This window comes from Nematostella vectensis, chromosome 9 (assembly GCF_932526225.1).
Source record: "Nematostella vectensis chromosome 9, jaNemVect1.1, whole genome shotgun sequence".
NCBI classification, from domain to species: Eukaryota; Metazoa; Cnidaria; class Anthozoa; order Actiniaria; family Edwardsiidae; genus Nematostella; species Nematostella vectensis.
The window spans coordinates 12,330,447-12,340,675 of NC_064042.1; the positions used below are offsets into that span (position 1 = coordinate 12,330,447).

At 38.4% G+C, this 10,229-nt stretch overlaps 2 protein-coding genes across 2 annotated transcripts; one reads left to right on the plus strand and one right to left on the minus strand.

Annotated features, from left to right (window-relative positions):
- The first annotated feature begins 5,724 nt into the window (after window positions 1–5,724).
- Window positions 5,725–7,339, plus strand: LOC116618252 (GDNF-inducible zinc finger protein 1-like). Its single transcript, XM_032381766.2, has 3 exons — window positions 5,725–6,035; window positions 6,162–6,257; window positions 6,903–7,339. Exons 1-3 carry the CDS (start codon window positions 5,922–5,924, stop codon window positions 7,188–7,190), a joined length of 498 nt encoding a protein of 165 aa, XP_032237657.1. The 5' UTR covers window positions 5,725–5,921; the 3' UTR covers window positions 7,191–7,339.
- A 577-nt stretch (window positions 7,340–7,916) lies between these two features.
- LOC125572508 lies at window positions 7,917–9,958 on the minus strand. Its single transcript, XM_048733055.1, has 2 exons — window positions 9,050–9,958; window positions 7,917–8,674 (listed from the first exon to the last, which is right to left on the minus strand). The coding sequence occupies exons 1-2, from the start codon at window positions 9,508–9,510 to the stop codon at window positions 7,990–7,992; spliced, it is 1,146 nt and encodes a 381-aa protein (XP_048589012.1). The 5' UTR covers window positions 9,511–9,958; the 3' UTR covers window positions 7,917–7,989.
- Window positions 9,959–10,229: the final 271 nt, after the last annotated feature.

Consider the following 10,229-nt stretch of genomic DNA (forward strand, 5'->3'; position numbering starts at 1 on the left):
CACGCGGCCAAGTCCCAGGGGTTCTTACTTGGGTTTTTAATCGGGTCCCCTGTGGTTTGTAAGGGTTGTGACGTCAAACGAAACAATCTACCGGTGGGTAAAGCTCGTCCCATACCCTGCGCTCTCTCACGGTTCATCTTCAAGCACAGCAAACACAGTAATAACGCCATAAACCAGGCTGAGTTTTTGTACATGAAACCTTTTTTTTTAACGTAGAATGCAAGCTAGCTAGAAAGCTTTTATAATTTGAAAGACAGTTCACACTTAACAAATGTGCTGCATGCCACGTAGGACTTCAATGGAGTTTTTGCAAAGTTGAGCGGTAAATTCTATAATATTAAGTGTTAGTATTACATTAAGCGGTGATACACCTGTGGTAAGTTTACCGTTCTATGATTAATTTCGTGGCGCCGCTTCTTTCCTGAACGTTAATATTGATAATGTGCGCACGAAATTGATTGGAAAAATTGATGAAAAATAACTGTATTTGAATCAAGCCGTGTGATCTAGCTAGCGGCAACATTATCATTTTCTCAGTTTTAGCGCCTACACTGCAAATACCAATAGATTTTAAGAGAACCAATATAGTTGTGTTATACATTTGAAGCATGTAATTGTAGTGTAGTGAAGTATACCAAAGATAATACAACATAGTCCCGTGTTTAGTGCCCGTGTTTATTTCCCATGCATCAATTGCTATTACACCAAGAAACGCACCGACACTCGCAGGAGCGTGTCGGGGGGCAGAACTCAGAAAAGGCTCTAGAAATACGATTTCGTTGCACCCCCACCCCACAAAAGGTTTGACTGAAGATTCTGATAGCCAGATGTCCATAGATTCCGGATCAAACCTCCATGAGTTCAAATTGTGGGGTCGGGAACTTGGTATGATACGGTTTTTGAGGGGGGTGGGTGGTCTTTTAAACAAGCCTGGAACCGTCTTTTAGGGGGTAGCCTATAACTTTAAAAATACATATTTTAAAAGAGAATAATTGGTTTGATATTTGGCAGGTTTGTGTACACTATAAAGTTGTTTACTTAATGCTACATTTGGGTGGCATATGTACGTTTCCATAGCAACAGAAAGGCCAAAGGTGTATCGATCAGGGACATGAAAGCTTAAATACGACATGTCTGTATTTTGCGGCAATAAAATCATAAGAACTCAGTTGAAGTGTACTTTAATGCTTAATTCCCATTGGAATGCATTTGCATTGTTCACTATAGGAAGGTTTTGCATTCCAGTCATCCTATTGAGTTACTACAATTAACGTAACCTGACACAAACCGCTGAGTGGATGACTTTCTCTATGACGTAACATCAATAAACACAGCCTCAAAATGCATGTATACATATATCAATATGATGCTACCTAACTCCATACCTTTCTGACGGTCTCAGCTGTTACCATGACAACGGTAACTTTCAAACTGATTGCAAATTGTTGAATTTAAAAAAAATGTGTTTTCACCTATTACAATTTATTTACTTGTAGTAATTATGAATTGAATGCCATAAAGTTAGAATATTTTTGGGGGTATTTGTTGGCGGTTAATACTGCGTTGCTTCACAAAGTTCAAATGGTCCTTTTAAATTTCGCCGACTTCTGGAGGAAAAGGAAACCGCGCCGGGTTTCGCGGAAAATTCAACTAGCTCCGTTGACCTATGGACGAATAACTCTTTGCTCTCTACTTTCAAGGTAAGTAAATTGTGTATATAAGATGTTATTAAATCATTTAGCTAAACAATAAAAAGTAGATCTTGAAGGTTTAATTATGTTAAGTGAATCAATGAATAAAGATTATCAAAATAAGCATAAGCTTTCATTTAAAATCAGTACTGTTTTTCAATGTTTTGGATTCATAAAAAGCGGGACATGGAGGGTTTCAAGCCCTTTTTTCCCGAATGCCTTTCAGCCTTATCAGATTAGCCTTTTTTCGTAAAAAAAAATTCATTCACTGAAAAATTTTACCCGACACTCCGACACGCGCTTTGTAGATTTGTCGCAGGGTAGATTTGTATTCCTTTCTACTACAATAATAATACTTCAATGAACGTATCTCATGGATAAATAACATCATACTTTCTATGTGATCTCAGAATAATCAAATGTTTTATTCATATAAGGTTGTAAACCTCAAGTTTATGTTGTTTTTTTCGCTACAAGAAGCGATGGCAGTGCAAAAGAAACAAAGAAACACAAAACATGTCACAAAGCCGAAAAAAAAAGAACATTCGAAGCTCGACATTCGAATATCGAACAAAGCTAGTCAATTTATTCTAGGAAATGCATAGAATCTTTGGATAGTTCAAATAAGGAATTCTTCAATGTTGTTGTTGTTCTCTAAGATTTTGTGTTGTTTAATTGCATTTTGAAGTGTGTAACTCGTCAGATAAAATATTGTTGTCAAACTTAAAGAATACGAACTTCTGTTGTAGTCCTACCAACTTGTCCAAGATATTTGAACTCTTCTGCCTCCATAGTTTCACCTTTTCTCGCCTCCCCTCAACCTTGATTGATGGCTTACGGTAGGTAGGTAAAGGGCAAAAATAAAATCAGAGCATTGTTCGAACCATTCCCATAACTCGACTCTCAGTAGTCTCTCGCTTGTCTGATCTTTGTTAAGAAGGGACGGTAATTAGATTCTCTCCGTACGATGTCGATGTCCACAGGTCTTGTTGTCCGCTAGTACTTTCCCATCCAGAACGATTTGTACACGTGTCGTGTTCATTTAGACTAATTTTGAACTAATCCTCGAATCTCCTGACTACCAAAAGTAGCTTGTCTCTCTGGAAATCGAACACTTAAGAGAAACACAATTTCAAAGAGATTGCTAGCTCGTTTCAAAGGCAATAGACAAATTAGTTGATCATTACGCTGCCAAGACTCCGCAGCTGACCACGAGGTCATTTGACAATGAGAATGAATGACGTTACTCGAATGATCTAAACATGTTCTGATTGGCTCCCAGTATTCCATCTCCTAGCCTTTTATACGGTGAGACAAATATTCGCAGTGTATTCGCCAAAGCTTACAATTACAATAAGATATATATAGTCATATTGTCTTTATAAGTACGCGGAGAAATGTAACGGGGTGGGAGGATGTGTGTGTGGAAGGGGAGGGGGTATTACGAGTAAATCTTTCTTCAGAATACTAAGATATCAAAGATTTGACCGAAAAATATCCTTCATCTCTCTGAATCCGACTTTACGTATTTTCTGATTACTTAACGATTATCTGATAAGCCTACGAGCATCCACACTGGGGTGGATCCAGGAGGGCGACTCCCCTTGGTGACGTGCTGCTATGCTGGATAGGGTAGGTTTTTTCTCTGTTCTAAACAGAAGCTATCTATCTTAAACGGGGAAATGGAAACTGGAAACACAGGGTCCCGATCGGTAGCCCTATACCCGAAAAGGGGGTGAATACTCCACCCCTCTCCCTCTTGTTGTTAATTGATGAAAAAAAAAATACATAATACATAATTATACCATTGCGTTTGTTAAACACTTGTGAAGAGGGGAAACAGAGTCGTTTACTTGAAGTGACTTTAAAGAGATGTTTTTCTTGTCAAAGCTGTCTAAGTAATTAATTAATTAGAGATTTGTTTACATTAGGCATGGCTAGTGAAAGTCCATTAAAACGACCAAGGCTAAGATGTGACGTCACTCCAACCGACTGATCGCTTTGCATCTTTTGCCAGAAAGTGAAAAGGAAGGGCAGCAAAACTCTTGTGAACATAGTAACGGACGAATGTGTGCAAAAAACATTTTCTGACAACTCGTACTGAAGCGAACAGTTAAAAAAGCGATTTTAAAGCGCATTTTTCGGATGAATAACTATTCATAAACAACCCGACTTGAAAAAGTCTGAGCTTGTCTACTCAAGTAGTTTGACTGCTGGCGATATCATAGACAAGCTACCATCATGCCAAGAGAAGGAAGAGGGAAATCATAAGGGCGGAGAAGAGGTGACACCATCTAGAATTGTTTTTTATGCGGCCCAGATAATAAAGGCAGAAGTGAAGCAGTGCAAAGGAGTATCAATCAAACCTTTGGATCCAGATGATGTGTCGATAGAAAATGGAAAACGCATCATTCCAGGATCTCTAGAAAACTTCCTAAGGCGGTGCCTATCACAAGATGATGAGTTTGAAGCGACACCAAACCAAAGAACGCCGGGATACCATGTTGGGGCAAGACCTCATTCACGCAATCAGCAACGGCCGTGTTAGAACACCCAAACATGTTGGCCTTGCTGTAACTCTTCATCATCTAACGGGATCCAAGGAGATAATAATGCTACTAAACCGAATGGGCCACTGCTCTTCCTATGAAGATGTCGAGGTGGCAAATACGTGTATGGATCATGGCTAGGTCTGGTGATGTGGTTGTTCCGTCTAACATTGTTCCAGGCGGCTTTGGCAATTTGCGGCGGACAATAATGATTCCAACGAGGAGATACTAGACGGCAGGCAGGCAACACACTCGACAACAATTGTAGCTTTTCAAAGAAAGCAGTTCGGACCAGCCCCACAAGTCCATACAGACCACTCAGTGCGCCGAAGGTCAATCGATGTGGTCTCAAGCCCGCAATTACACGAGTTTAGTGCTTAAGGCAAAAGACCAGACGTGCCAACGCTTTTCAGGAGCTTCTCGCCGGCTCTGGAGATGGTGTCCTCTCCTGCAAATGATGTTTTAGCAAAGGATATCGTCTGGCTACTCCTGAGGATGAAAAAAACCCCGTTTGACAACAGGCCCGATAAATTAGATCCAATTCAGATGACGCCAAGCTGGACTGCATTCAATACAGAGATGCCGAATGAAGAAATCCCGCAAACTACGATCGGGTATTGTCCACTGATTGCCAAGTCCCCAACAGGGATATCAACTGTTTATACTGTCCTTAAAACAACACAAGCAATGTCGGAGAAGGTTGGACAAACACGCTGTGATTACGTTTGATCTTGCTATCTATATGAAAGCAAAGGCGATTCAGTGGCGCTATCCAGACGAGTTTAGGAATTTGATAGTGATGATTGGTGGCTTCCATATCGCTCATAATATATAACTTATATATAACTTTTTGTCTGTGATAGGAAAGATGTTCCAGGAGAGCGGGAGTAGTATGCTGGGGATGACTAGGGCAATAATTGCAAGCACTTGCGTATCTGCAAGTTCTATTGTTTGCTCTGATAGGTATATGATGTATATATTTTCACTTTTTTATTTTTCATTTTTTATTTTTTTTTTTCATTTAGTCAAGATAACTTTAATATACTCCATTAGTTAGGGAGGGGGTGTATTGTTGTGGAGACTGGGGAGAGATGTGTACTGTGTGGGTGTTACTGATCCAACCGAACCGTCCGGGTGGTGGCTCAAATATAAAGGAATCGAGAACAATGGCGACCAATCGGAGCGAAGATTTATTTATTTATTCATTTATTTATTGACTTATCGGATTATATCACCGCTCCCTGGAACTGGGTTTACTAGCTAGACTGTAAATAATGGCCTTGGATCGAGCGCTATGCAAACAGACCTTTGAAAATAACGGCGCTGATTCAGGTATAGCGAATATGGAGAACAATGTGCAGCCGCGGTTTACAAAAAGCTTCTGAGAATAAAACTCGCCTACAGACACCATGACGCCTTTTTGTTCCCATTATGCACCAGTCAATTGAAACCACGGCACCCCGACCCCCGGGACATACGGGGAAGCAAATTTCCCTTTCGTAAACGGTCGTTGCCAATTATAACGGTCGTTGTCATTCCTGAGAACGGCCGTTGCCATTTTTAATCGTCGATGCCAAATCAAAAAACCACCCGGGAACCGACGACTTCCTTCGTGACTAGTTCGAGAGTGATTTTCACTCAAGAGTGCTGTATGACGTCATTACCTGGCACTGTTTAGAAGATGGCGGATCAGTCCACGTGCGCGAGTGCTGGACCAAAACCATCCCATTCTTCTGCAGACAAAAGATCTATCAAGAACCCAACAGGGTGGAACTCTTTTTTTCAATCAGTTGCGGTGAGTTTTTGGTATATTTCCTGAAAAAAAAATGGCGCATTTTGACACGAGAAAGAACCAGAATACTTCGTGCTATTGCAGTAATAAATGCAGGCATCGTTTTATATTTTTTTTTCTGTATAACAGCCAGATGTCACGGAACAACTCGGAGATTCGGAGATTGGGCAGGTTTCCAAAGTCGTTGGGGCTATGTCGAAGCAATTGTCTGCTGATGTACGAAAGGTTGGATTATTTCCATCACGAGCTTTTATATTTCTTTACTTTAGAAAAACATTCGTAATATCAATAGAAACAAAGATCTTCCCCAAATTTGCGAATATTTGGCTAACTTTTGTGCCCCATCACCATTGGCTTTTTATCAATAGACTAGAGAAAAATACAAGCCTTAGAGTATCCAGATTTCCAAATATGTTTTGGTCCTTGTCCAGTAGATGTAGGATCTTTATCTAACCTTATCAGATATGTAATTTGTGACATGCCAAGAGGGTTACTGCTTGGAATTTAATAGCCCCTTACCTTTTTTTTGGTAATTTTGCATTTTTTTTCCTACATCTTTATCTAACCTTATCAGATATGTAATTTGTGACATGCCAAGAGGGTTACTGCTTGGAATTTAATAGCCCCTTACCTTTTTTTTGGTAATTTTGCATTTTTTTTAAATCCTTCTAATGATATTTTGTTTCTCCCCATTCCCCTTTGGATTTCCAGACCTATCACTGGTGTTGGTGGTGCACATTTTAAAATAGAATAGCCCATATCAACTCAAGCCTAAGGCCATTTATCTAACCTTTATCAAATGTAGAATTTAGGGTCAAAAAGATTGTCAAAATATATACATAAATAATATCTTACTTTGATTATATATAGGACTGGAAAGATAAAGCACAATGCCAAAGAGAAGAACTTGATATGGGCATTGCAGAAGAGGAAAAGTGTCCATCCCGCAACACCACATTCAAGAGGAAGAAGGACATGAAGTACCATAGAAAAGGCTGCCATGAGTGTATTTGTGAAATATGTCATAAGCAATTTAATCATGAGCAAAAACTGAAGAGACATAAAAACAAAGAGCACAATGCAACATATAAATGTGGCACATGTCAAAAGAGTTTCGCAGAGAAACGAAATCTCAAGAGACATGAAAGTACCCATTGAAATAAATGAGTTATTCCAGAAAGAAATATTTTATATCATTTTAACATTGCTGACCCTAATAAATGTGGTACTGTATCACTATGTATTAAACAAACAGAAAAACAAAACAAAATAATAATATACCATTTATTAAAAACTCATTACAGTGATAAAAGGCCTACCAAATTACTGAGCTGTTTACAGGACTAATAATAAGATAATGATTATATACTGACTGTAAGCTAAGAATATATTAATGTAATAAAATTGTGTGTGCTTTTTCTTGCAATATATATATATATATGATGCAACCCAATCTTTCATCAATTCTGTGAACTCTTGCTAACGATTTCTAACTGCTAAACTGTCTTCTGTAAATCAAAACCCCTGAAGCTTATTCATTCACCAACACTTAAATGGCTTCCAATCATACCATCTCACCGCAAGCGGTGCTGGCCAAGCATAGAGTACAAAATGTAATTCTGTTATAAATTCAAAGTTCAAATGATGGAAGCTGGTTTGCAGTTCAGCAATTGGAAATAGTTGGCAAGAGTGCAAAATTGGTTCAAAGGCAACAATTATATATATACTTTACTTTAAGTTTGCTGCTTTGCTACTGTAATGTTTATAAAAGAACAAGTCTAACAACAAAAATATTGAACATTGTATACCTTTGATGCATTCCATAAAACATACTTACAGGATTTTATAAAATTTCCCTAGGATTTCTCTTTCTTTGTTTTTTTCTTTTGAATGTGCTTTGTCTTAGATTTCATAGTGTGGGACCCTGACTTTTTGCTGCTATTGACATTTGCCTGTACTACTTTTGCCAAATCATGGCTGCGCTTCCTCTTCGATGTTGGTTCTTGAAGTTGTACTGGACGCCCTTTTGAAACAGCCTGAAGGCTTCCACTACCACACTTTCGCTTCCTGTTTGGCTGAACACGGATTTTTTTCCACTTCCCGTTTTCTTCAGTTCATTAGACACGAAAGAGAAAAGGGCACTCACCAAATTTGAATTCATAGACCTTGTCGCTGTTAAGGTTGTTACTCTTTTGGAGAACTTTATTATTCCTTTAGCCAAATTAAGATCCCCAGAGCTTTGGAGGTTTTGAATAATTTGGTCACAAGAGCTCCTCATCAATTGTTGAGCATTTGCAATAATAGATTTATCCTCATCATGAATTTCTTCACCAGTCGTGTAGTTTGGTTCTTGATCCCTGTTAATGGATTTCTCAATGACAGTGCCACACTCATTAGGTCCACAAGGTTGCAATGTAATCTGTTCAGCCTCAGTTGAGCGCAATGGCATATAGTAACTAAGAGGAAGTGTCTCTCCTATAGCCAACCAGGCTAATTTCTGTCTCTCACGGGGATTGTTTACTGGGACAAAATTAACACAGTCTGCCAGCTTGGACACCCAAAGGACATACTGGTGTTTGCATGGGCTCCCATCTTTGCCAATGCCACAGGTACACATTCCAATAGTCATGTCTACTGTATGGCTGAAAAAAAGAAAAACTATTGGGATATATCCTCTAGAAAAGATTTTTTTCTGGGAACATTGTCAACCACCAAATTCCATACAACACAATTATCTCTATTTAAAACATGCTACTTACAGAATATGTAACAGAAAATCGAAATGCAGGAATGGCATTGTATATTGCATCATGCACTGCTCCTAAAATATAATAATTAATTTTGCTCTTTATTTTCTGTGGCGTGGCATAAAAAAAGTTATACAATGAATTCTTGTGGTATACTGCAAAATATCCCACTTCTCACTTGTATTTTCTTTTAAGTGATGCATGGCATATTCTGCAGTATGCCACTCAAAAGTATTGTATAACGAGTAAATGTACAGAAAATATACTGACCTTTGACTGCCATCTGAAGAGCTTCCAACTTTGAAAGTATTATTACCAAAACTTTCAACAGAAGAAAGGTAGCCATCAAGTTCTTTTCTATCTGGGACATTAAACCCAAAGCTCCCTTTCCCCATGAATCGATGTCTATAAGTGCCATCAAAACTCCCATCAGCAATACTGAGGAGTTTATTCTTGTAGTGGTCTTCTAAATCAATTGTAAGCTTGTCCAGAAGCCCAACAACATTGTACTCTTTTGTTCGCCGCAGAATTATATCTTTCAGAACCAGAAACTGAGCCTCAGCAAAATTGTTTGTGTGGTTCCCTCTAACAGGCAGTTCTTTTTTAAAGCATAGAGCAAAAGATTCTTTGTCATTGTAAAGTTTTTGTAAATAGCTTACTAAAGTGGGGTATTCCATGCAATGGTCATCATTTAAAAGTTCGCTAATGGCCTTGCGCACGGTGTTGCGCATCAGAGGGTAACAAAAATTATAACGCTAGGTTTATGATTATAACTTTGATCTCGAGAAAGCTACACACTTTTTATTTTATTTGGATAACCTTTGTCTAATGTGCATCTCGAATCAAAAGTTTGAGATAGTAAACATTTCAAAAACATTAAAAAATATATCAAAATAAAAACAGTGCCATAAAAACGGGCCGTTTTAAAGCCCATTTTTTATGAACATTGCTCCATCTTTTTGCTAATTGAAAAGAAACTTTTTCTTTTGTAGTTTGATCAATGTCATAAATGGAATGCACTTGAAATTCTCTTTAAGATGCTGTCCTTTTTATAGAAAGAGGAAAAGAAATGTGAACAGACGGGAGCGATAAGCAGCGTTAGAATTTTTTTCGACAATAGAAAACACAAAACCTCGAATTACGTCGCACCTTATTTTGCCTTTTTTTGCCCTTTTTGCCTTCATCGCGCCTTTTTTTGCCCTTTTGCTTTTTGCCCATTGCGCCCTTTTTGCCCATCGCGCCTTTTTTGCCTTTTTGCCCTTTTTGCCTTATTTTGTCATCGCGCTCTTCCTGCATTTTTATTGTGCTTTTTATCCCGAATATTATCGAAATCTAAAACAAGTGCGAATAATATATATACTTTTCTAGACGTAATTTCAGAAGAAAGGAATGGCTGCTGGCAGCCTGTTGATATAATTAAACTCCTCGGGTATTTGTCTACTTTCAGTTC